General features: G+C 41.5%; 2 protein-coding genes across 2 annotated transcripts in view; both read left to right on the top strand.

Moving 5' to 3' along the window:
• LOC121874618 overlaps positions 1 to 12065 on the top strand; it is a 72472-nt gene extending 60407 nt beyond the window's left edge. Inside the window, 5 exon segments of the mRNA XM_042378846.1 lie at positions 3587 to 3878; positions 4135 to 4353; positions 6023 to 6255; positions 9232 to 9315; positions 9489 to 12065. Coding sequence (XP_042234780.1) covers positions 3587 to 3878; positions 4135 to 4353; positions 6023 to 6255; positions 9232 to 9315; positions 9489 to 9674 — 1014 coding nt within the window. The 3' untranslated portion in view covers positions 9675 to 12065.
• A 1054-nt stretch (positions 12066 to 13119) lies between these two features.
• LOC121874561 (oplophorus-luciferin 2-monooxygenase non-catalytic subunit-like) lies at positions 13120 to 22672 on the top strand. Its single transcript, XM_042378754.1, has 4 exons — positions 13120 to 13972; positions 14267 to 14425; positions 21313 to 21420; positions 21959 to 22672. Exons 1-4 carry the CDS (start codon positions 13321 to 13323, stop codon positions 22099 to 22101), a joined length of 1062 nt encoding a protein of 353 aa, XP_042234688.1. The 5' UTR covers positions 13120 to 13320; the 3' UTR covers positions 22102 to 22672.
• The last annotated feature ends 4634 nt before the right edge of the window (positions 22673 to 27306 follow it).

Below are 27306 nucleotides of genomic sequence, written 5' to 3'. Positions count from 1 at the left end.
TGTATTCACAGTGATGACACCTATATGGGGGGAGGGGGGGTGGTAGGGAGAGATACCTGAAGTAGGATGACTCATACTGATAAAGATTATATACTACTGTATTTACAGTTGTTACAGTCAGGATTTAACTGAAGACATGTGTATGTACAGTCTCTCCTTGACTTACGACATATTCGACTTACGACAACCCAGACATATGACGGCCATGGTCGTATAAAATATTTTTTCACATTCATATTTTCGAGTCCCGTTGTTTGGTCGTAATGTGACCCCATACAATAGCTTGGGCTGGGCCGCTTCATGGTGTACAGCATCCACGTCGTAGCCTGCTCAGTTGGTGTTTGGCCATCGTTGTTGTTAGTGATCGCGCTGTGCTCTGACAAAATTTTTGTTTGTAATTCCCTTTAAAATGGCAGGGAAGTGTAAAAGTGAGAGTTCTCGTGGTGCTGAGAAGAAAAAGAGACAGTCAATTACTTTTAAGATGAAAATTAAAATAATAATGCAATATGAAAATGGAAAAATGGTACCAACCATTTCATGCAACCTTGGCTTCTCTCACTAGATGATATCAACAATTTTGAAGGACAAGGAACGAATTTGTGAGGTAGTGAAAGGATCAACACCTATAAAGGGAACAATAATAACGAAAAAAAGACAAGGTCCTTTTCATGAGATGGAGAAATTACCAGTACTTGTGACGTGGATGTAAGATCAGCTGCAAAAGCCTGTACCCTTAAGCCTTCTAACCATACAGGCTAAGGCAAGAAGCCTTTTCGAAAGCCTGAAAAAGCAGGCAGGAGAAGAGTGAGACCAAAACTTCACAGCAAGTCATGGGTGGTTCCAAAGGTTTAAGAAAAGTTACAATTTGCACAGTGTAAAGGTGAGTGGAGAGGCAGCAAGTGCTGATGTGGGTGCTGCTGAAGCTTTTAAGGAGTAGCTAGATCGTGTCATCGTAGAGGGAAATTATTTGCCTAAGCAAATATTTAATGTGGATGAAATTGACTTATTCTGGAAGCGCATGCCAGAACGGGCATACTTCCACAAAGAGGCGAAAACCATGCCAGGATTCAAGGCATTTGAGGACCGAATCACACTTCTGTCGGAGGAATGTAGCTGGTTTCAAGGTAAAACCCTTCATGATATACCATTCAGAGAACCCAAGAGCATAGTTCCGCTAATCCGCTAATTGGCGAAGCTAACTTTCTCGTTTGCGGATTAGCGTTTTTGCTAACTTTGAAAACCATTAGCGGACCAATTAGCTTCCGCTAAATTTAGTTCCGCTAACTTTAAGTCCGCTAACAAAATTTATACATGTTTGTTCCTGTCTGTTGTAAGCGTGTGACGCTGCGACGCGTCTCCAACAGCCAGTCAGGCACGCTTGGCTGACTGCGTGTTAGTACGTGTAAACGTGACGACATGATTTGTCGAATGTAATTGTCAACTAATGTATAATTTCATTTCTCATTTATTTGTTAATTTAATTAGGAATTTTTTTGTGTCAATATATTTGGTTACCGGTATGCTAAGTACTGCATAAGTTCATAACCAGGATGTCATCCAAGGTGTGTGCCAAACAAAATTTCTAAAAACTTACTTTTCATTAAAGTTTAGAGTTTTCTGTTTATTTACATGACTAAGACCAACAATAAGTTATATAAAAATGTACTGGTATAATGACTAAGACCAACAATAAGTTATATAAAAATGCACTGGTATAATGTGTATGTGGTTGGTATTGCATATTTACATGAATAATGAAAAAGGCCAATAGGTTGTATGAGAATGCAAATTAATTATTTGTGAAATTGTGTACAGTGTACACCTTGATAAGTTGATCATCATCTGATCTTGACATGATGCTATTTGCTAACTATGCTATACAGTACTATAGTTTTTGGATTCGTTTAATACTTTCTGTCTTTTTGTACAGTAAATAAAGACTATAAAGTGTACTAAGTTGAAACTTGAATGTAAACTAATGTTTAATTTCATTTGTTCATTAAATTATTTGTGTACACCTTGATCATCATCTGATCTTGGCATGCTATACCTTTTTGGAAAGCTCTATGTCTAAGCTACAAGACAACATATGAAAATTTCAGCTCTCTAGGTCTGTTTAGCTGTGCCCACCACTGCCCAAGGGCTTTTAAAAATGTTAGCAAGCACACACTGCCATTATAACAGTAATAAGAAAGTATGGATAACCCTAGCACTGTTTGAGGATTGGTTCCTGAGTTGTTTCATTCCACAAGCCAAGGAGTATTGTCTGCAACAAGTGGTTGCCTTCAAGATTTTATTAATTTTAGATAATGCTCCGGGACACCCACCACACCTGGACGACCTGCACCCTGATGTTAAGGTAGTCTACCTTCCACCTAACACTACCTCTATCATCCAACCCATGGATCAAGGTGCTATTGCTGCTTTTAAAGCATATTATTTACGTACGACCTTCGCTCAGGCTATTGCTGCTACTGAAGGTGAGAAAACGCTCAGAGAGTTTTGGAAGGACGACAACATTTTGCAATGTAAAGAGAACATAGCTGCAACATGGGATGAGGTTACAGGTCAGTGTATGAATGGAATATGGAAGAAAGTCCTGAAAAGATATGTGAACAGTTTCAAAGGATTTAATGAAGATGAAGCAATTTCTGAGATTAGTTACAAGATAGTGCAGATGGGTAAACATCTGGAGTTAGAAATTGAAAATGAAGATGTTGAGCAGTTGGTGGAAAGTGTAGCAGAAGAGCTAAGTAACGAGGATCTTATTGAACTGGAAGCACAGAAATTTGCAGAGGAAGAAGAGAGACAAAATGTAAAAGAAGAACCTGCACCCACGAAAAAGTGTTCAGTGAGACAAATGGCAGAGGCATTTGCTACTACAGTATTAATAAGGGGATGCAAATGTTTGAAGAAATGGATCAAAATCTTGAACGTTTTGCAAAAGTTGACAGATTGATCCAAGTTGCAGTTACTTGCTACAGGGAAATTTACAATGAAAAGAAACAGCTAACTGTGCAGTCTAAATTGGACATATTTTTTAAGAAGTCCCCCACTGCTGTCTCCTCACTCCCCACCACTGCTGACTCTTCACTCCCTAAAGATGATCCAATACCTTCAACAAGCAAGTATGTTAGCCTGTCTGAAGAAAGTGAACTTGATGACCCACCCAGCCCTGTCTCCTCCCCTGCTTCATCCAATTAATGTAGTCTACATGCTTAGGTAATCAAAAAAATATTGAGGCCCCGTACACATTCAGTTGACTACATTAAAGGTAAATGCACAGTAACACTTTATTAATTTTTCATTATTAATTAATTTTTATCTGTACTGTATTTCATTTTAGAATTTCTATGTATTATTTTTGCCTTTTCGACTTACGACCAAATCAACTTATGACCTGGTCGTCGGGATGGAACCCCGTCATGATAAGTGGAGGAAGGTAAAGGAAGGCTGTCTCGGAGACTTAGTGTTATCTAGACTAAAAGTAATGGCCAGGCACTATAACCCAGCATTCCAAAGACTCTGCATAACCTATATTCTTTATACACTTTAAATTACATGTGTATACATCTTCCTGGCTCAGGTAGAGAATATGGAATCGAACCTCAAGCGTCGGCCACGTAAGGCAGCATCTCCCTCCACGGAGGTGTCCATCACCCAGGCCATGCAGAACACCATGCGGAAGTACGCCCTTGAGCGACGCCTCTTCCAACAACTGCTGGATTTAAAGCGCATACAGATTCGCAACACCCGAGCCAATGAGCACGTCATGATCAAGAGGATGGTGGAGACCTTCCAGAAAGAGGGAAACCTGCTGGGTCTACGAGGCTATGGCGGCCCCTACAACTTCAACAGCTACGAGAAGTATCTGTATGGTGGGTGGCGCTACTCTCTCATCCATGGAGCAGTAGTTTCCTTTTATAAAGTTTGTTGCTGCTGAAACAATTGTAGCAGGTTTAGCAGCTTCTTCCTGTTAACTTCATTGAACTTAGCAAAATTTATCTCAAATACTAGTGTAAAAGGAGCTTCAAGCAACTTTGTTTATTGGTTCTATTTTGTTGTTGTTGAAAAGTTTGAAATAAATATGTAAACACACACACACAGCAGTTAACTCCTTCTTCTCTCCCACAGACCAACTAAGGTTCCTTCAGAGCTCACAGGGGGTAAAGATCCCAGCCTTCAGACCAACAGACGACGTGGAGCGGCTGAGCAGAGCGATACGCCGGGCGGAGAGAAGAGAACTGCCAGAGCCACTGATGACGCCCCGTGATGCCAGCGTCTGCAACCACACCACCCACCGCTGTCACCACGCTGCCCATGCCTATACTGGGGTCCCCTGTGCTGCCTATAGTGAGTGTTTTGTACCTGGTGGGTGTACTGTATATTTCTTTTTGTTAGTCACTGTGTGTGTGTGTGTGTGTGTGTGTGATGAAAACAATAACAGACTATATAACCTCTTATGGTTGCTGCATGGAATGTCAGGACCCTTCTGCATGCTGGCACAAATGAGCATCCTGAAAGAAGACCTGCCTCTATGGCAAAAGAGCTGGCTAGGTATAACATTGACATAGCAGCCATTAGTGAGTCCCAGCTCCCAGATGAAGGTCGATTCACAGAACGGGGTTCTGGCTGTACCTTCTGTTGCTGCTGAGAGAAACCACATTTATGGAGTTGGCTTTGCCATCTGCCAATGCATCCTACACAGGCTAACTGAAATGCCTGTTGGGATTAATGAATGACTCATGACACTCCGAGTCCCACTAAATCACTCACGTTGTGCCTTCTTCATCAGTGCATACGCCCCCAACACTAGATGCAGAGGATGACATCAAGGAGGCCTTTTATATCGACCATGACAGTGCTAACCTCTATAACCAGAGAAGATAAGGGTGGGCTCCTTGGTGACTTCAATGCCAGAGTTAGCAGAGATGTTGACATTTGGCAGAGAATCATAGGGAGAATTGAGGCGCTCCGAGTCAGAAGGGGATGAAGCGACACCCCAGCCAAAATGCGTTTTTTTATGGATATCACTATTTTCATCCTTCCTCTACATGTTGGCATTGGATGTAACCCCCTAGCTAGAATAGAAATATGGTAGAAATTCCTTAAAAAATAAGGTGTGATTTCACCTCAGGCCTGGAGCTACATATCTGGCTGCGTGCTCAGTGCAAGAAAGAGGCAACATCTCGTTCAAAGCGAGAGGAGCGCGAGCCAATGACAGCGTGTCCCCCTCGGACCATACCCCCCGAGGCAGCCAATCACAATGGGCAATTGAAAAAGTACTGTATAAGGGTAGTCTTAAGACAAACCTGAAAAAGTGCCAAATCGACCCCCTCACCTGGGAGACGATTATTCCACACCGTAATGCTTGGAGGAGTACCACACGAGAAGGTGCCAATACTTCCGAGTTAGCCTGACTGCATACCTAGGCAGACACCGGAAAGACGCTGCAGCAGCTCCTCCCGCACTAGATGTAGCCCTCCACATGTGCAACATCCGTGGACAACCCTGCCAGTCCCATATCGGTCTTTCTAGTCACCTCAGAGCTAACTAACAAAGGTGACATCCTTAATAACTCATATCATTGTCTAATAGCTGGATGATTCCGAGTGACAGCAAAGTAGTAGTAATAGTGTTACGTATGTGTGTGTGTGTTTTTTTTTCTCTTGTTTGATTTTAGGTCTGTGTACCTGTTAGTCAGTCACTCTTTGCATGTCTTTCTGTGTCTACATCTTGTCTGTTTATCCCAGTATGTCTGCCTTCTGTCTCACTTTAGTGCAGTATCTCTGTCTATTTGTCTATCAATACCTTTCCTACCATGTCTCTTTTTTGGTAATTTTCTGACTGTCTGTTGGCATCTGTCTGTTTTTTTTACTCAGTATTCTTCTAGTATACATCCTATCTTTCAGTCCTGTGTCTCTGTCTGTATCATTGTTTGTCTATATGTCTGGCTGTGTCTATTTAGCTGTCAGTCTCTCCCTCTCTCTAATGTACCTCCATCACCACCACACACGCACAGTTGGCTACCGAACCAAGAGGCGATCAGGGAGCAACAACATTAACAACAACAACAACAAGCAGGTGTCGCTCCCTAGGATAGCCGGAACGACCAACACCACCAATGGAAGCGGGTCGTCCTTAGGGGGTTCTCCAGGGCCGCCCTTAGACAATGCAGGGAACTGGGGCAAGCCAGGGGAACCCGTGGGCCTCAGGAACTACGACCCGAAGAAGCCGCTCACCGTAGAGCTACAGGTAAGGGGTTAAGGGGTAGAGCTGATAAAGCTTTTTTTTTTATTTACTCATTGAAGGTGAGAGGGAGGGAGGTGTTGCTCACAATATCTCACCTGAGTTCCCAGACTTAAGAAGATTCATATGTTTAGTAACAATGAAGGGGCAACAAGTCACATGGCTCTTATACTACCTTAATAAACCCCAACTTAATAATATCAAGTTAACTTAACCCTTTAGAATTAATATCCCTTAAGCTTAATTGACCCTAATGCTAATATTTTACCTAATATTTTGCATTGGGTCAGTTTGGGGCCTATTAGGGCTGGAGCCTATTTGATCTGTGACAGTTCTAACTTTAGTTGCATCAAAACACATGAACACACAACAAGCTTATCCTCTCTCTTGTCCATTTAATTAAAAGGAGCATCAGCAGATTTACCTTCAAGTACTAAATTAGGATAATCTTATTTACGGTTTCTTACATATAAATTAAATACGGTATAAATTTATTATATATCACATTTTAGAAATAATAATTTAAAAATGTTTATCATTAATTCACTTCAGTATGAACAATGAAAATAAATGTTTTACAAAATTAATTAAATGACTAAACCCGTTGGATTCGTTTATAAGTAATTTTAAACAAATGCTAATAATCTTTTATATGTATATTTTGCATCAAGTACAGTATAAGTAGAACCACATAAATTAAATGTACAAATATACACTTTAGAGCTTTATTTCTATAAGTACTTAAGTACTGGGCTCTTGTATCTTAAGTAGAAACTCCCAAAGTTTTCATTTTGCTTTGTTTTGTAAGTAGAAGAATATTTACAGTACAGGCAGTAGCGGTAATTCAGGGCGGAACTTTTGCTCTAGTCCGTACAAACACTTAAGACTCAGTGACTGAATACCACCAACACTTGATTCTCAAAGATTCTTACCATAATAATCCCTCCCTCTTAATCCCCACCTGGTGGTGAGTTAATACACTACGGTAGAGTCTGTGTAATTTTGATGCTGTTTTGTTTCTGTTATGTTTATCTCAATGGAACTCATCACCAGCAAAGGTAAGAGAGAGAGGAAGAATTTTATTGTAGGAAACTTTGAGAATCAGAGATAAGGACACTAATAAAATGAAGTGTGTGTGTACAGTGTAATGTTTCCTCAGCACCTCTCACATGTCCTGTTTTAAGTTTGCGCAAAGGTTTTAAAAAAATCATCTCCTTTTTCTTCTTCAAATTTTGACATGAATTCACAATGAGAATGTTGTGTTGAACGACAAGGTAGACACGAGTATGTTCCTTTCTCATCTATCATATACACACACACACAAACACATACAACACACATAGTACATACACACAAACAAACACTTTACACCTCCTCCTTGATGCACAAAAGTCAAAGAGAAGAGGTCAAGGAACACTCTCTATACCTTCTACATTATCTCTACGTGCTAAAAGAGAAAGATAAAAATATTCTCATACTCTCGGTATTTTTTTTTTAAATATTAGAATGTGTAGTTCCTGGATGTGTAATGAACTTCTCCTGCATGTTTCTAATAAAACAATAATAATTTTTGCATGTCTCAGCTGAAAATATATCTCTTTAAGAAACCATGAGATGTTGCAGCTAAGCAAGTTGCAATAATAACTTGAAGAAGAAAAATTAAACCAATGGAATTCTCTAACACAAGTGATTAATTTATTTTATATTGATATATTTTGTTTGTTTTTCCTTCCCTGGTGGACTATATTTCTCTCCACGTATTGACCCCACAATGGATGATGTGCATTTGTATGACACCCACACTTATTCTCTCTCTCACAGCATATTACACACTGGTTACTATGACAATTTCTCTCTCTCTCTCTTTCTTGCTCTTTCAAGTCATATCTCTGATTAATAATGCAGTTCATCTCTCCCTCATCACATACTGGTTAATATGGCACTGTCTCTCATGATATATCAATATCTCAAACACGGGGAAATTTCTATTTCCTCTAAATACAGTAAAGCACAAAATCACACACATAAACCTGATATGCTTTTTTGTTTGTTATGGAAGAGCACTAAATAAAATTTCACCAAAATTTTTTTACATTAAAAAAAAATCCCACTGAATAAAATCCCAATGAAAAAACTCACAAAATAAAATTCCACCAAATAAAATCCCAATGAACAAAATTCCACTGGAAAAAATCCCAATGAACAAAATCCAATCACCAAAATAAAAACATTAAACAAAATCTTGTTAAGTTTTCTAAGTGTAAGTGTTAAGTAATTTTAGTGTACGTTAGAATAGGTTAAGAAAAGGTTAGCTGAGGGTATAATTCAGTTAGATTAGGTTAAGTTAGGTAAGATAGGTTAGGTTAAGTAAGTTGGGTTAGGTTAAGTAAGTTAGGTTATGCTCGAGTTATGTTAGACTAAGTGAAGTTAGCTTAGATTAGGTTATATTATGCTCAAGTTAAGTTAGACTAAGTGAAGTTAGCTTAAGTTAGGTTAGGTTATGCTTAAGTTAGGTTATATTAGGTAAAATTTTATTATGTAATGTTATGAACAAATTCGGTTTGATTGGGTAGAGTTGGGTTAGGTAAGGTTATGATTTAAGTTAGGATGGGGTGGGATGGGATGGGATAGGATGGGATGGGATAGGATAGGATAGGATAGGATAGGATAGGTTAGGTAAGTTAGGTTAGGATTTAGTTTAGCTTAAGTAAGAATAATGACTAAGTTAGGTTAGATTAGGGAACATTAAGGTAAGTTAGGTGAGGAAGAATTTGACCTACAACAGGAAGGGTTCCGAGAGGAGAAAGGTAAAACTCTCTCTGTTTCTCTCTGTCTATGTCTCTCTCTCTCTCTGTTAAGAGATGACAGAGGGTGAGAAGGAGGGTACTAAATAGAGATGGGGGTTAGACAGCGACTAAACACACTTACCTCCAGAAGCCCTTTGTCGAGGCGTGTAATGCCAGTCTCCCTCCCTCCGGACAGCACGGGCAGGCGAGGCAGCAGATCATCCTGCCCACAGATATCCTCGATAAGAACAAGAAGTATCACCTCACCTTCAGTATCAAGGTCTGTGTCTTTCTCCTATCTGGCATGTGTTCAAGCGAATGTCTTTTGTTTTCATTCCCATTACCTCTTTTATTGCATGGCTGTATACTGCATGTGCTGTAGATGAAGTTGGGTAGTGTGGTAAATTGTTGGTTTGGGTGTATTGTGGTGGTTGATTTTGCTTGTCTTTGCAGCCGACCACCCCCGTCCCAGCGCCGTCACAGTCCCCAACGAAGGAAGAGGTGGTGGAAGAGGAGGCGGTGGTGGTGCCTCCTGAACGTTCCGCCTCTGCCCCTGAAACTATTGAACCCGAGACACTCATCCCTGAAGCCAGGCAGGAGCTCCACTCTGCCCCGGCGGAGAGTAGAACCGAAGCCTGAACCTCACCAGAGAAATTGGATCCCTCGACAAGAACACTACAGTATACTTATCTTTGGCAATACCAAAGCCTGGAACCGTTAACAAGGAAGCTGCAAATGTCACCCATCACTGGAAGAATCTCACCAAGTAGGTTCCAACTATGGCCTAAAACACATGTAAGGAATTATCTCAGCCTCAATAGAAACTCACTTGTCACCAAGGCCAATAAAATTGGAACCCCATAAGGAATTCTACTCATCACAGATGAAGAAGATTGATACCTAAAGTTCCTAAACCTTAACAAAGAAGCCCAAAGAGACCCAAACTACAACTATGTCAGGAATGCTGTTAAATACTAAAAGATAAGAAGTCTCAAGTTCCTTCAAGAAACCCCAAAGTGATGCCTCACATCTAGTAAGGAGAAACACTATGCAGAAACAATATAAAGAAGGAGAGACTTTCCCTTTAATATATCTCAACTTCCACACCACCTCTCAAAAGCTTACAGTGTGCCACCATATTAGGTTGACCGGATATGATTTTTGGGTGTACCGTGTCAAATTCATCAATTACAGGTGCCTCCTCTGCCCTACCATACAGTTGTAGGAAGACGGTAAGGTACAGTCCAGTCATCGACTTTCGTGGAATTTTGGTAGTAGTTGTACGTACACCACGGCTCACACGATAAATTGTAGGTCATCATAATGTATCAAGTTAAAGAAGTTCTTCAAGATTTAAATATCAAACTCAAAATATTATGTCTTTCTCTTAGCAATAAACTTGTGGTACTGAAAAGAGAATGGTGGTTCCCTGAAAATATAAATGACACCATCCTCGAGCAATTCAGAAAGACTTAGTACTCTTGTTGTTGTGGACTGTGGATGCTAATAGTCAGGCCTAACCCCCACAAAAAAAAATGTGTGATTTTGAATTCCAGTTCAAAAAAGCACAAAGTTATGAAAGTGCTGATTTAGAGTTTATGTTGTCTCAAATGTTTTGTGTGAGCCAGACAAATGTGAAAGTTTTATCTCCTATTTATAAAAAAAGATGCAGGAAAAAACTGTGTTATCTTGAGTGAACCTTCACACAGAACAAGACAAACATCCAACAGTGTGTCTTCTGACTGTGATCTTAGAGGGGAATATTGACATTAAATCTGGAAGAATGAAACCGATGCTCATCATGTTATCTTGCTGTATGTTGTATATATAGTTGACCTTTATTTTCACTATAATGACACAAAAACTATAAACTTCCCCAAGGATATATCACAAAATAATAATTCATTTGTCATTGTATTTATGTCATTCATTAATAAACTTAATCGTGTAACTATGTAATATTACCATTCGCCAATCTCGTTGTAATATCATAGAAAAGATTAATTATATTATATAGTTTTTGTCAACTGAGTTTTATCTATCAAGACACTGGGAATAAAGCAATGACAGCTGTTCATACAATATCTGGGTAGAGTTGGGTGCCTGTATATCTGGATAGTTATGAACTGTATATCTATGTTCACTTTATGTCCTCTAAGTCCATGCCATGTCTCATATCCTTACACCACACCCAAAATTATCCTGATTCATCTTTTTTATTCCTCACTGACATCCATCATTGCCAAAGAAACATTTAATCTCAGTGGTCTTCAAAAAGCCTTTAGAATCTTCATACTTTATCTCCCATCTTGTTAGGAACGTTTAAGCATCACCAACAAAACTCTTCAAGTATTTCCGGCAATCTGTAGACACCAGAATGTGACAAATTAAAGGGCTACCTCATTCTGCTTGAGTTATCTCTTCAAGATGGCCCTTCATGTACAGGTACAGGGTATAGAAAACAATAATTGTCATCTATTACAGAACAGTGATAGAGAAGCATACAGGTCTATATATGCGGTATTTGCCGAGTGATCTACATTGGTTAACGAACGTATGATTGTCTGTGAAAGGTTTATGCGAGTGGAAGTTATCAATACTAATGTTCTTAACATGACAGAAATAACGAAATATCGGGTGTTGTATCAGTACCAGCGAGATAAACGTTGCTACATAAACAGAAACACCTCCCCACTTCCCCCACCAAATGGACAGAAGTTATGCTAGAGGTGTCTGTTTCAGAGGTTAATTATATACTTGTAAGGTAACTATGTCTCTATGTGGGTAAGACTTAGCTCCCTCTGGGTAAGAGTATCCTCCTTGGGTTAAGTTTTCCCAGGGTCAAGGAACACCACCCCGAGTGTCGTATCAACGAAGACTGACTGACACTCTCTCTCAAGAAGCATCAACTGGGCTTTGCTGTATGTGGTCTCATGTTCGTGTTTGTATCTGGCTCCTCTGACCTCTACTAAATATAAAGAATGTGAATATAAATAAATATATGTACGTATATATAAAGTTCTGATACAATGAGTCTTTTTTTAACCTTTTTATTTTTTTTATTCCTGTTATTTAATGTATTCCCTATACAAAATAATTAAAACATTTAACAGACTACACATATAACAGACTACGCATTTAACAGATTACACATATAACAGACTACACATATAACAGACCTACACATTTAACAGACTAGCATACACATATAACAGACTACACATATAACAGACCTACACATTTAACAGACTAGCATACACATATAACAGACTACACATATAACAGACTACACATTTAAAAGGCTACACATTTAAAAGACTACACATATAACAGTTAATAGACTACACATTTAACAGACTACATATATAACAGACTACACATATAACAGACCTACATATATGACAGACAAAATCTCATTTCAGCAAGAAAAAACCAAGAAATGGAATAAATTGACTGTGAGAGCAACAACTACAGTAAAATAGCTGAACCTTTCAAGTGTTACAGTACAATGTGACAAAGTAGTGTGCATGTGTCTGAGTACAATACCCAAAATGGTATCCCTCAGGTTCAAACAGCAGCAAAAGTAGATTATTTATACCCTCTGATATAAATGTTGTATTATTAAATTAAGATTCATCTTTACCTATACCATTATACAAGTGTGAAATATGAGTACTATTATTACCACCACTACTACTAATAATAACAATAATAATACTTCTACTAACATCACCAACAACAATAATAATACGTAATCATTATTATTATTACTAGTGACAGGTGTGGCCATAAAACTAGTGACACATGTGACTACAGTACTAGTAACAGGTGTAGCCATAGTACTAGTGACAGATGTGGTCATAGTACTAGTGACAGTTGTGGCCATAGTACTGACAGGTGTGGCCATAGCACTGACAGGTGTGGCCATAGTACAAGTGATATGCAGCCATGTACTAGTGACAGTTATGGCAGTAAGTACAAATTAATTCAAATGATATCAGTAGTGAGAACGCTGATAGAGTTGTAGTCAAAGTGAGGTCTTATGGGAAACAGCACATGGTAAGTGAAGAAATAGAGAACTGATAACAGGTATTACTGTACTTAAGTAGGTTGCAGTGACACAAACCCAGTACCACACATACTAACACTTCCCTCCGTTACTCCAGTACATCCCCCACCAACTCCCCTTTTATCAAAAGCACTACAGGCAGTTGCATATAACCTGGGTGAACCTCGCTCTGCACCGCAGATCAGATTACACTGTGTACAAACTATTCTTTCCACGATGAAGTGTTCTGAAAGTGTCTTGTGTTACTTCTCATTCTTCTGGTTCAAAGAAGTCATAGAGGTCAACAGTAGGTTACAACTTGTTGATCTAATGCCAAGGAGGCCTTGCCCAAGGCCTGAAGACATCTCCCCTTGCATGTGTGTTTATGATGAGGATGACTATCAAATGGACCTTGACTGTTCTAATGTGAAAAATTCGACATTACTTTTTGAAATATTCAATTTTTATCCTTTCCCCTTTAAGCACTTCCGTAAGCTTACCATCTATGACAACCCTTCACTATATTTCCTGTTAGACAATGTCTTCGGGGACATCCAGTTCGAGGAGATCATCATCACAAGAGGGGTCTTACAAAATGTGTCAGATTATGCCCTTGTTAACAGCTACTCGACTTTGCGTATCCTCGACCTCTCGGATAACCAAATCAAAAGCTTCCCCTTCCAGGAGGTGTCCAACTTCACCTTACTAGAGACACTCGACCTAAGCTCCAACAATCTGACATCCTTAACTCCACTGACGTCTGGGAGCCTGAAGACGCTGTCACTGAATCACAATTTCTTGTCTCGTATGTCAGCCGACACCCTGGTTGGCCTCTCCAGTTTAGAGGAAGTTCATCTAGCTCATGTCTGCCTCAACTATCTTCCAGCAGGTACAGTACTATTATTTCATATCATATTGATAATGTACATACGCACACACACAAAAAAAATATAAATAAATAGATTAGTGCATTTACTATTAGATAACTTCAAGTACCAATATTATACCTTGTTTATTGTGAGTTGCTTTCTACAAGATATGGTCACTGAAATAGTTTCTCAGGCTTCCATAATCTTTCTCCTCTATTGGAAAGCAGGGGATGGAGAGCGAGAGAAAGATGCAGATAAATTATCTCCTCCACTCTCTTCTCCAGGCATCTAACTTTCCTCTTTTTCATCTTCAGATACGTTTGCTAATCTGAAAAACTTGAGGAAGATCATCCTGATAAATAACATCTTACATAACCTCACACAAGATACTTTCCTCTTGACCACCAACTTTCCCGTCCAATTTGACCTGACGTCATCCCATGTGAACTTTGTTGAGGTCAACGCCTTCGCTGGTGAGATCCTAGTTCTGTGCAGTCGGGAGTGCATTTACACACACGAAAAAAAAAAAAAAAAAACACACACACACATACTACTACTACTACTACGTGTACTTTGCTGTCACACGAAATATATTAAGATGATTATCCCGCTATGATACAGTAGGGTCGGGATATGTCGCGACTTTATATAAAAAATTTTTTATATTGTGGCTTCCAAAATTATCGACATTTTCCCATATATAGCAATAATTTTTTATATTTTGTGAGGGAAATCGGACAGGAAATATTTCAAATGTACCGCCACGGCAAACAATGCGTTATTTGCTCACCTGAGGCGCCACCGTGGCTGTTCACTCACGCATTCACGCTCGCTCGCTCACTCAGTCTTTCTGAGTGAGTGATGACAAAGCAGCCGACTCTGATGCAGATTACGACTTCTAAGGTGAGTGTAAATGGGTTGCTTGTGACGTGAAAATTGAAGTGAAGATAATGGAAAGCTTAATGGAAAAGATTTAATACTGTAAGTAATATATTTGGTGTTTGTTTATGTAGGTGTGGGATTGTCAAGTGAGCATGGCAGTGTGGAGTCTACTGCCGAGTCAGATGCTCCCAGGATGGAGCGTCAGCTGCTGAGTCTTAGTGTTCCTGAGTCCGGCGTTCCTTGATATTGATATTGAAACAGCCTGTTGTTCCTGAGTCTAGTGTTCATTGGTGCTTAAGTTAGTAAGAAAGTGAACTCGTTAAGTCAAGTTTAGTGACTTTTCTTGGCCTCCAGAACCTGACCCTATTTTCCCCATTGATTACATGTAATTATATATCGCGATTTAGTATATAGCGAGCATCCTTGAACCCTATCTCGCAACATATGCCGACCCTACTGTACAATGATATTGATCCGGTTGGTTAATTCCAAGTTAACCAGGTTGGTTCACATATACTGTATTATATTGGGCTTCAGTAACAAAACCCAATTGAAGTTTCTTGTTTTATTAAAAAGTATTATGTATATAATTCCTGAGTGTAGATCAACCATAAGTTCCACTATTTATGAGTGTGGTGAGAAAGGGACGGCATCTATGTAAATAGACGTGAATCAACGTCCGTTCGATATTAGGTTGTGAGTGGGACTGACAATGGTCCTACAAGCGTAAATCGGACTGCCAATCACTTGTCGACTAGTATTTGGTTTCACCAAGTCACAAAAAATTGGTAAACTTAATTTAATCTGAGTTAATAGATCGAGTGCATGTACCTAACCTAATCTAACCTAACCTAACACAACTCAGATTAAATTAAGTTTACCAATTTTTTGTGACTTTATGACACCAAATAATAATCGAGAAGTGATTCACAGCCCGATTTACGCTTGTAGGACCATCATTTGACTTCATTGCGACTGCATTTGGGTAATAACTCGCTCCCTCGGTACAAGCACGCGATCTATTAACCCAGTTTAAATTAAGTTTTCCATTTTTTTGTGACTTCGTGACACCAAATACTATTCGAGAAGTGGTTGGCAGTCCGATTTATTCATGTAGGACCATTATTTGACTTCACTGCGGCTACATTTGGGTACATTTGGGTAATTAGTCGGACCGCTTTACTGAGGTTGGAAGAACACCATGCGATCAAAAAAACGCTATAGTTTCTTAGTTTTTTCCCAAAAACTCGCAATCAGCTCCATATAATTTAAGTGACACCCATCGCAGACTTCCACGGTTGGAACTGAACTTGAATTTTGAAATATGAGACCCAAAATAAAACTCGAATTTGATTGGGCCAAAAATACCGCGAATTAAACCCCAAATCATTTTAATTGGTTGCAAGAAAAAAAGCGCTTTTGATTGGTCGCGTGACGTGTACAGGAACGCATGAGCGTGATGATTTATGAAGGAGACATGCAGGAGACATGCAGTGTGAGAGGTAAGGTAGACGATAAATGGCGGAGATTAATGGAAGAAAATCGAGAAAATTTTGGATTTGCGCTCTCCGTTATTATACATTTGCAACGGTAATGTAATAGATGAAAATGATCTTATAATTAGATGCCTTATTAGAATATGATAATAGATTAGTGATAGGAATATGGAATGTTTAAACACAATAATACCAAAGTAAAAATAAAACGGCCAATTTCCTACGGAAATGAAAGTTATAACAGATCTAAACACACCCAAATACACTGGAAAAACATATTTTTTACTTGCTACAGTTGTGTGCACTTATGCAAATTTACCCTAAGTTCTTACTAACGTTATTTTACCGTGAGTGCACTCTGATTGGCTAAGTAACATACTTTCTGTTTAATATGACTCTTAAAATAGCTAGTAGGAACATAGATGGTTAAGCAAAATATCCACTGCCAATACATAATAACAAAGATACTCAGCTTGGTGAAGATTGATTAGCTCTCAAAGGGTTAATTAGTTTATAGTTCTTACCTTAAACAGTTGTAAATGCAGAAATCGGTGGTTGATGTGAGAGAGCAGTCAGAGGATGGCAACACTCCCTGTGTGGAGGTGAGGCTGTGAGGGAGCAGTCAGAGGATGGCAACACTCCCTGTGTGGAGGTGAGGCTGTGAGGGAGCAGTCAGAGGATGGCAACACTCCCTGTGTGGAGGTGAGGCTGTGAGGGAGCAGTCAGAGGATGGCAAGCTGCAGTCCTGTGTGGAGGTGAGGCTGAGGTCAGAGGATGGCAACACTCCCTGTGTGGAGGTGAGGCTGTGAGGGAGCAGTCAGAGGATGGCAACACTCCCTGTGTGGAGGTGAGGCTGTGAGGGAGCAGTCAGAGGATGGCAACACTCCCTGTGTGGAGGTGAGGCTGTGAGGGAGCAGTCAGAGGATGGCAACACTCCCTGTGTGTGAGGTGAGGCTGTGAGGGAGCAGTCAGAGGATGGCAACACTCCCTGTGTGGAGGTGAGGCTGTGAGGAGCAGTCAGAGGATGGCAACACTCCCTGTGTGGAGGTGAGGCTGTGAGGGAGCAGTCAGAGGATGGCAACACTCCCTGTGTGGAGGTGAGGCGTGGATGACAGGTGGCCACTGAGGTAAATATTATGACTGTGGAATACGGGACTATTATTTCTTTTCTAAATTAAATTTTCTTGACTTTAATATGAATATAAAAATAATGACATAATTAATAGATAAACATATTGTTTATACTGGGTATACTATTATATTGTTCATAGTTCATGGCTTGTCGCTGAGTAGCCGACCCCGCGAATTCCCCAGTGTATGGTGTAGGTCAACCAGCGCCGCCCACGGAGCGGGGGTCAACTGTTAAGCCACGCCTACCTCCGCTATATAAGACCTGACCTCGTGGTGACCTACCCCTCTTTCTACCTACAGCCGCAGCAAGCAACACCTCCTCTACTCCTGCCTGGCGGCCCTCGCTCCCGCCGGCGAGCATGGCGACCCACAAGCTGTCCTCTGAGCACCCTCACCAACCAGCTCTCTCTACATCACGCTTGTAACCACGCTGCCACTTCCCAGCACCAAGCTGCACTGTACATCCAATACAATATGTATACAGAGAGCACATTGTGAGTTGCCTTTCTCCATCCCATCCTGAGTGTGAACCAAACAACCCGTACCCCACAACATAACTATGTGGCAGTCGAAAAAGTTAAAAAGAAAATTCAGAAATTCAAGACGTGGGTTAAGACAAATGATGAGCAGGAAAAGAGGATGTATGAAAAGGCCAGGAACCAAGCAAAGGCAGAGTGTAAAGGGGCTGAATGGGTTTCAGAAGCGGATTGTGAGCAAGGTCTTTTTTCTTTTATCCTCTTCACCACTGATCGGCTCGTTAGCCGCTTGGGCGATCGGTCACGTCTCTGTTATGCACTGTTGGCAAGCACTGGGCATGCACCGGCTCCTGAATGTACCTGAACCTGCTCCAGTGTTGGTCAAGTTTAGTCTTGAAAGAGCTCACACTCGGTGCAGTCACAACACTTTCTGATTTTATGCCGGGACGCTCCTGTTTAACATTACTCAAGGTACTGGATATTTGGACCCAAATTTTGGAACAGGGTGGCAATATCGACAATGTATACCTAGATTTTGCCAAGGCATTTCGATAACGTACCCTATGAAAGGCTGAGAATTAAACTGGGAGGGTACGGGATTCGGGGAAGTGTCCTTGCGTGGATCGGGGACTTTATGCACGACTGCAAACAGTGTGTGGTGATAAATGGTACGAAATCTTCATGTGTACCTTTGACAAGTGGGGTATCACAGGGCAGGGTATTGGGCCCGTTGTTGTTTGTCTGCTTCATTAATGATATGCCAGAAGCTATACATTCCTCCATACAAATGTTTGCGGACGATACCAATTTATTTAGGGAAATTCAAAATGAAACCGACTGTGAAGAGCTGCAGAAAGATCTCTATGAGCTTTAAGAATGGTCGAGAAAATGGCTGCTAAGATTCAATGTCACGAAGTGCAAAAGGGTGCATCTGGGTCGCACCAACAGTATGAAGGTATATCACATGTCCCAACAGGACGAAGAGACTACATTAATTGAGACCGAATGTGAAAATGACCTGGGTGTGTATGTCGACAATGAATTTAAGTTCTCAGGCCATTGTGAGAAGAAGGTGGAACACACAGCGAAACTAGTAGGTCTTGTAAGAAGGTCGTTAAGATAGCTGGATGGTCCGTCGCTCACACGATCTTCAGGAGTGAATTCCTTCCCCTGTCTGGAGTACTGTCACCCCGTCTGGTCCCCGAGGTATGCTCGAGACTGTCACTTGATTGAAAATGTCCAAAGGAGTCCACCAGACTGGTGCTCGCTCTATGGGACCTCAGTTGCCCAGAGATAATGGAGCGCCTGCAACTACCTAGCTTATACTCCAGACTGGAGAGAGGCGACTGTCAACACGGTTTTATGCTGGGGAGCTCCTGCTTAACACAAATGCACAAGGAATTGGGTATTTGGACCCAAATTCTGGAACAGGGTGGTAATATCGACAATATATACCTAGATTTTGACAAGGCTTTCGACAGGGTACCCCATGAAAGGCTGAAAATTAAACTGGAAGGGTACGGGATTTGGGGAAATGTTCTGGCATGGATCAGAGACTTTGTACATGACCGCAAGCAGTGTGTAGTGATTAATGGCATGAAATCGTCATGTGTACCCGTTACAAGCGGGGTACCACAGGGCAGTGTATTGGACCCGCTGTTGTTTGTTTGTTTCATAAATGACATGCCTGACGTACACTCCTCTATACAAATGTTTGCGGATGACGCCAAGTTATTTCGGGAAATTAAGAACCAAGCAGACTGTGAAGAGCTGCAGAAGGATCTCTGTGAGCTTCAAGAATGGTCGAAGAAATGGCTGCTAAGATTCGGTGTCTCGAAGTGTAAGAGGCTGCAACCGGGACCGTACCAACGGCAAGGAGGCGTATCATATGTCCCAACGGGACGAAGCGACTGCATTAAATGAAACTGAATGTGAAAAGGACCTAGGTGTGTACGTTGATAATGAGCTGAAAATCTCGGGCCATTGCGAGAAGGTAAATCAGGCAACTAAATTATTAGGTCTTATTAGAAGGTCGTTCAGATATCTAGGCGGTCCGTCCCTCATAACGATCTTCAAAAGTGAAGTGCTTCCCTGTCTAGAGTATTGTCACCCCGTCTGGAGTACTGTAACCCCGTCTGGTCCCCGATATATGCTAGGGACTGTCAACTACCCTGAGAGATTAGAGCACCTGAAATTGCCTAGCTTATACTACAGACGGGCAAGGAGAGACCTAATTGAGGTGTATAAGCATCTCAAAGGGCACTACTCAGTCGAGTGCCCCTACCTGGAGCTGGCGGACGCTCGCCCCACAAGGGGTCACAGCTCAAGGTTGAAGAAGCCACAAGCCCAGAAAATTGTGAGGGGTAACTTTTTCGGAGTGAAAGTTGTGAACTCTTAGAACAATCTGCCAGAGAGTGTTGTGACGACACCGAGTGTGAGCTCTTTCAAGACCAGGCTGGATAAGCACTGGAGTCCGTTTAAATATATTCAGGAGCCAGTGCATGCCCAGTAGGGAACTTACCAACAGTGCGGAACAGAGACGTGACTGACTGTCCAAGCGCCTAACGAGCCGATCAATGGCAAAGAGGATAAAAGTAAAGATTAATATAGTTATGTCTAGCAAACAAGCAGATCGCTGCCAAGCAGTATATTTCGTAATTTTTATTCTGTATAACGTGAATTTGAGACATATAAAAGCGTTTTCTTGTTGCATTTAGTGTAACAATTCGATCGTATTCTAGAGTTAATTGTAATTTTACATTAAATCCTTACCCGTCCCAGTTTAAGGTACAAGGGTCAAGGGTATGTTAGAAATAAAAGCATACAGTACCATGGGTATGCTTAGTTATCAGTGTAATCTGTACAGTATACCTCTCTAGACCAGAGAAAAGTGTTTTGTTAAGCATGAAGGTAAATTTAGTCATCAATATACACCATACAGTACGGTCAGTACCCTGGCTAATATAGTCTACTATTTCTATCACCTTACATTTTTTAACAGTGTAAGTGGTCATCATTAGTTGCTGTAGATGAATGTTTTACCTGCAATTTAGGTGTGTAATATTAGATGATTTATTTACTCGCAGGTAACCCCAGTCTTACTAATATAATCATTATCTATGAGAAAGAGACAGACAGACAAAGAGAGATAGAGATAGACACAGAGAAATACAAAGACAGACAGATATATAGACAGAGAAACAGAGAGACGAGAACAGACAGACAAAGAGAAAGAGGGAAACACTTGAAAATCTAACATCAAAAGCTTTCCTGAAGATATATAATACAGTAAATGTATCATAATTCAAGGTTATATGAGTGACATATTATACTGCATGGGACTAAAAGATGAATGAATCACTTTCCTTCCAACAGGTCTGCTTCCGGGGTCTTACATCACCCTCTTCCTCAACTCCCTGAGAACGTTTGAGGAGGAGGTGTGGAGGCCCCTTTTGGATAAGAATGTCGAGGTCGAACTTGGAGGTCAGTCATACTCTGTTCTTCGTTCGTTCTGGTTCTTAGACATAGCTGCTTCATCCTTGTTTTTTGTTAACATTGCCATAACGGGGGGCCGGTGGTAGAAGCGGTATCGCTCTTGCCTCGCAAGCAAGATGTCACGGGTTCGATTCCCGGGCCGGTGGAAGTTGTTTGGACATACTTCCTAGCCCCCATTAGTCCCTGTTCACCTAGCAGTAAAGTAGGTACCTGTTGTAAGTCGAAAGCTGCAAATTCGTATTCAGGGAGTTGTTGGAGCTTCCAATAACTTGATGACATAAACCATTGACTCTTCAGGCTTGTACGCCCTTGACTCTTCAGACTTCTACGCCCTTAACTCATGAGACATAAAGGCAAGCATGAACTTAGTATGCTTCCCTGTTGGGCGCTGTAAACGCTTCTGCGCTTCACCTTACACAAGGATGTAGGGGGTGAAAAAAAAAGTGTCATAACATATTCTTCTTCTTCTTCTGATACTTTAATTCTTCCTAGATGCATGACACCTATCTTCTGTCTTCACCTTCAGGAAATGACCTGGAGTGTGGCTGTGATGTTGCCTGGGTAGTGGAGAACAAGACGCATTTCCTCCCCTTGATGCATGACGCCGTTTGTTATGATGGCGTCAAATTCCAAGATCTTGATCCTGACTTTTATATACATTACTGCTAACCTGCCTCGCTTGACCTGTCGAACTGTCCTGCTAATTACCTAGAAGAGTGTGGTGCTACTATTGTTCTAGGCCTGTTAACTGCTGATTCTGTCTAGGTTAATGAGGCCGGAACATTTATATTATATAGGGTTTTAGTAGCGAAACCCAATTTTCTGTTATCCATTTATTCAGGAACTATCTAGGATACAGTTCCAAGTAACTTATCACTGTAGCTATGAGTGTTAAGAGAAGGACAGAGGCTATGTAAATAGACCTGCTAAATACGTCCGTTCGGTGTGAGGAGTTGAGTAACAATGCCAATGAGTAGTGACCCATCGAGGGAGAACGGAAATATGTACGTCGTCCTCCCTAGACGGAAGACGGAACCATCCACGATGGCTCTCAAATAACGTCTTCCTCTAGTCAAGGATATCCAGCTACTGCCCGCATTAGGTGGCCAGGGAGCCGGCTATTTAGTGCCTTAACTCAGCAGAATACGACGCGGCTTCCCGTGGGTACACCTTATCACGTGCTCTGAACATGCTACTGTGGGGGTATGAGATATTGGTTCACACTCAAGATGGGATGGAGAAAGGAAACTCACAATGTGCTCACTGTATACATATTGTATTGGATGTACAATGCAGCGTGTTGCTGGGTAGGTAGCATAGTAATAAGCGTTGAGTAGAGAGAGCTGGGTGGTGAGGGTGCCCAGAGTGAGGGCATGCGGCTTGAGGGACGCCAAGGTCGCTGGCGGGAACGGCAGCCGCCAGACTGGCGCGGAGGAGGAGGTGTTGCTTGCTGGTGGCACTGTGTAGAAAGTGGCTGGTCACAGCGGTGTCAGGCCTTATAAGGCGGGGGTAGGCGTGAGTAGATAGTTGACCCCCGCTCCGTGGGCGGCGCTGGAGGCGTAGGCTGGGGAATTCGAGAAGGTTCGGTGCTTGTAGGGGAGGAATCCACTACACTACCTCATAGCCAGTGGAAAGTTACAGAGGGTGAAAGAGTATATAAATTAAATGTAATTAACCCATTTATATAATACTTCTGCCTATAAGACAGGGGCTATTGTAGTGGATTTCTCCCCTACAAACGCTGTTTGTCGCTGAGTAGCCGATCCCGCGAATTCCCCAGTGTATGCCTCGTGGTCTTGGTCAACCAGCGCCGCCCACGGAGCGGGGGTCAACTATCTACCCCCGCTATTTAAGACCTGACCTCGTGGTGACCTCTCTCTTTCTACCTACACCAACCAGCAAGCTACTCCACCTCCTCCGCCGCTGCCTGGCGGCCCTCGCTCCCGCCGGCGAGCATGGCGACCCACAAGCTGTCCTCCTCTGAGCACCCTCACCAACCAGCTCTCTCTACATCACGCTTGTAACCACGCTGCCACTTCCCAGCACCAAGCTGCATTGTACATCCAACACAACATGTATACAGAGAGCACATTGTGAGTTTCCTTTCTCCAACCCATCCTGAGTGTGAACCAAACAACCCGTACCCCACACTATTACACTATAGCGTGCGGTCAACAAGGTTTTTAGGTTAAATTAGCTCACGTAACCTAACCTAACCCAACCAGCATCGATAAAGTGTGTATTCGTCCACCAACGTTGCTTCACGGACACTGGCTATTACCCAACATTGTTGAGGGATCATCTTGTCTTGCGGGATATTGATGACGTCTTGTATAGGATGTCACTGAATCCTTGTACTAAAGTGTAAACAAGTTGAGTGTATCCGAGAGGGCGTATGTAAACAATGTTTACATGTTTGAGGTATCAATGGTTGACAAATGGTAATGCTGTAGTAAAATTGGTGCATTATAAAGCACATATGTTTTATTTAACCCAGATGAATGAGAGAACATAACTATGAATTAGTATACATACATACATACATACTATACATACATACATACATACATACTTTTTTTTACTGGATTAGCCCACCAGGGCACAGGTCAATGATCCACATCAGGGCCTGGGGGTGAAATAATAATAATAATAATAATAATAATAAAGGACCATAAATGAATACACAAATGAAAATAAAAGAGATTTATAGTGAGAAACGATATATGTATGTTGTGTTGTCAATAGTAAGATAAACAATTGAGACCCTGCAATTATGTGTAAATGAGGCAGAAAGTCAGATCAGCAACCTGGGACTTGGTCACAATTTTCGTGATGCCATATGGCAGGAGGGTCTACCATTAGACAACACATTATGCTTCCAATATCTTCCCAGGCGGTAGTACCTCCCTGTTTGGTAGCTACCTATTACTGTACCTACATACATACATACATACATACACACATACATGCATACACACACTATCATAACACATACAGTATATTAGTGACGACCTCGAGCACCTGAAGGGTTAGTGGGGTGGGGAGGGGGATGAGAGGTGGATAGGGGTTGAGGGGGAGGGGAGGGGTGATAGGTGGTGTGGAGGGATGAGAGGTGGGATGGGGTGAGGTGGAGAGGAGAGGTGAGAGGAGGGGGATAAGAGGTGGGGGTGAAGTAATCGCCCCCCACAAGAACTAGTCGGCCCAGCAGGATAGTTCTCTTACAGAGGCAATTACACAATCCATCTTCATTATTCTCTGAGTAACTAAATACCTGTCATAAGCTGCTCTTTGTACCTGAGATATCCTTTATTATTATTATCATTATATATATATATATATATATATATATATATATATATATATATATATATATATATATATATATATATATATATATATATATATATATTTTTTTATTACTCCTATTATTATTATGATTATTAACGTTATGAATAATAATAACATAATTATATGTAATATTGAGAATGATAAATAATGGAACAAAATATAGCAAAATGGATTAGCCAAGACCAAAAAACTGGTTTCTGGTTAATTAGTTGTGTTGGAGAGAGGTAAATATCCCGATCCTAATAATGAAAGGGAATTAGTGTCAGATAATGTACTTGTTGGCATCCCCTCCTTCTTCCACCACTATCAACAACTACCTACATCCATTACTACCACCATCACTACCATCACCACTACCACTACCACCATCACTACCATCACCACTACCACTACTATCATCACTACCATCCCCACTATGAACCTCTACCCCCGGTATAACCACCTCCGCTATCATCACTACCACCACTATCAACACTACCACCCCCTTGATTACCGCCACCACTGTCCGTACGCACTCACACACACACACACACACACACACACACACACACGTCAAGAAACACACACACACACACACACACACACAACACGTCAACAAACACACACACACACAACACTATCAAAACACAAACACACACACACACACACACACACACACACGATAACTGCCCATGAGACCCAACAACAACCAACAATCCGTCTAGGATAGGAAGGCCTGGGACCACACCTCACTCATATAACACCATCTGTGAGGGAGTTACTACACCATGTGAGGCCCCTCATAACACCATCTGTGAGCGAATTACTACACCACGTGATGCCCCTCATAACACCATCTGTGAGAGAATTATTACACCACGTGAGGTCCCGCATAACACCATCTGTGAGGGAATTACTACACCACGTGAGGTCCCGCATAACACCATCTGTGAGGGAGCTACTACACCACGTGAGGTCCCTTCTAACACCATCTGGGAGGGAGTTACTACACCACGTGAGGTCCCTTCTAACACCATCTGGGAGGGAGTTACTACACTACGTGTTTGCTGTTCAACACCTACATTAATCTGTATGTTCACTGTATGTCCCTTAACCTGTCTCTAACGAAGGCTTTTGATAAACCACCAATGTATGAAATAAGTCATTTATGTCCAATGTATATTATGTCCAATGTATATTATTATTATTACACACACACACACAACACTATCATAACACACAAACAACACTATCATAACACACACACACACACACACACACACACACACACACACACTATCAAAACACACACACACACACACACACACTCACACACACACACACAAAAAACACACACACACACACAACACTATTAAACACACACACACACTCACACACACACACACAACACTAACAAAACACACACACACACACACAACACTATTAAAACACACACACACACTCACACACACACAGACACAATAGACCACAAACTGGACTGGAAGTCCCATGTAAACAACACTATCAAGGCAGCCTCGTACCGACTCTACATGCTACGACGACTCAGGTCACTTGGGGCACCCATGCCAGAGCTGAGGATTATCTACAACGCATTTATATTCCCCAAATTAACGTATGCGTCACCAGCTTGGTCGTATTCTCTCAACTCTACCCAACAACGTCAGCTAGAGAAGGTACAGAAGAGGGCCTGCAGAATCATGCTCGGCGCAGACTACTCCGGCTACAACAATGCTCTCTCCACCCTGGAAATGCCATCCCTCAGTGACCTCCAGCACCACGTACTAGCAGGGTTTGGGAGCGTACTACTGCACCATCCTCATCATCGCCACTTACTACCACCTGCAGTCCCCCGCCCACCTCGCGCAGTCCGCCACTACAAGAAAATTCAGCCTAAAGAGCCCGCACTGATAGATATAAAAATAGCACCATCCCATCTATTGTTAAAATAATAAACAGCTCCTGATTTATGTACTGTAACGCCCTGTAAATGTATTGAACGTATATTATTATGTCTAAATCATAAGTAAGTTTGTATATTTTCAGCCACTGGCTGCAACTCTATTAGTAAACTGTTTATTATTATTATTATTATTATTATTACACACACACACACACACAACATATCAAGACACACACACACCCAACACTATCACTACTACTTTGCTGTCACTCGGAATCGAGTATGACGATCATCCAGCTATGATACAATGATATGAGTTATTAGGGATGTCACCTAGATTGGTGAGTTTTGAGATGACTAAAGAGGCCGATACTGGACCTGCAGGGTCCTCCACATTCGTTGCACATGAGGAGGGCTGCATCTAGTGCAGGAAGGGGGGTGACAGCGTCATTCCGGCGTTGACGTTATTCTTCCTCGGTTTACAGTCGGGCTGACTCAAAAGTATTGACACCTTCTCGTGTGGTGCTCCTCCAAGCGTTACGATGTGGAGTAATCGACTCCCAGGTGAGGGGGTCAATTTGGCATTTTTTCAGGATTGTCCTAAGACTATCCTAATAACCTTTTCA

This window comes from Homarus americanus, unplaced genomic scaffold (genome assembly GCF_018991925.1).
Source record: "Homarus americanus isolate GMGI-L3 unplaced genomic scaffold, GMGI_Hamer_2.0 scaffold34360, whole genome shotgun sequence".
In the NCBI taxonomy this organism is placed as follows: domain Eukaryota; kingdom Metazoa; phylum Arthropoda; class Malacostraca; order Decapoda; family Nephropidae; genus Homarus; species Homarus americanus.
The sequence above is the reverse complement of the archived record's forward strand: the minus strand, read 5'-3'. Positions and strand labels throughout refer to the sequence as shown.

What these genes read in the sequence shown, in the direction of transcription:
- LOC121874561 (XM_042378754.1), top strand. Translation starts at nt 13,321, where the DNA reads ATGAAGTGTTCTGAAAGTGTCTTGTGTTACTTCTCATTCTTCTGGTTC. An exon ending in CCTCAACTATCTTCCAGCAG is followed by an intron (nt 13,973 to 14,266) that starts GTACAGTACTAT and finishes TTTCATCTTCAG; the next exon opens with ATACGTTTGCTAATCTGAAA. An exon ending in TGTCGAGGTCGAACTTGGAG is followed by an intron (nt 21,421 to 21,958) that starts GTCAGTCATACT and finishes CTTCACCTTCAG; the next exon opens with GAAATGACCTGGAGTGTGGC.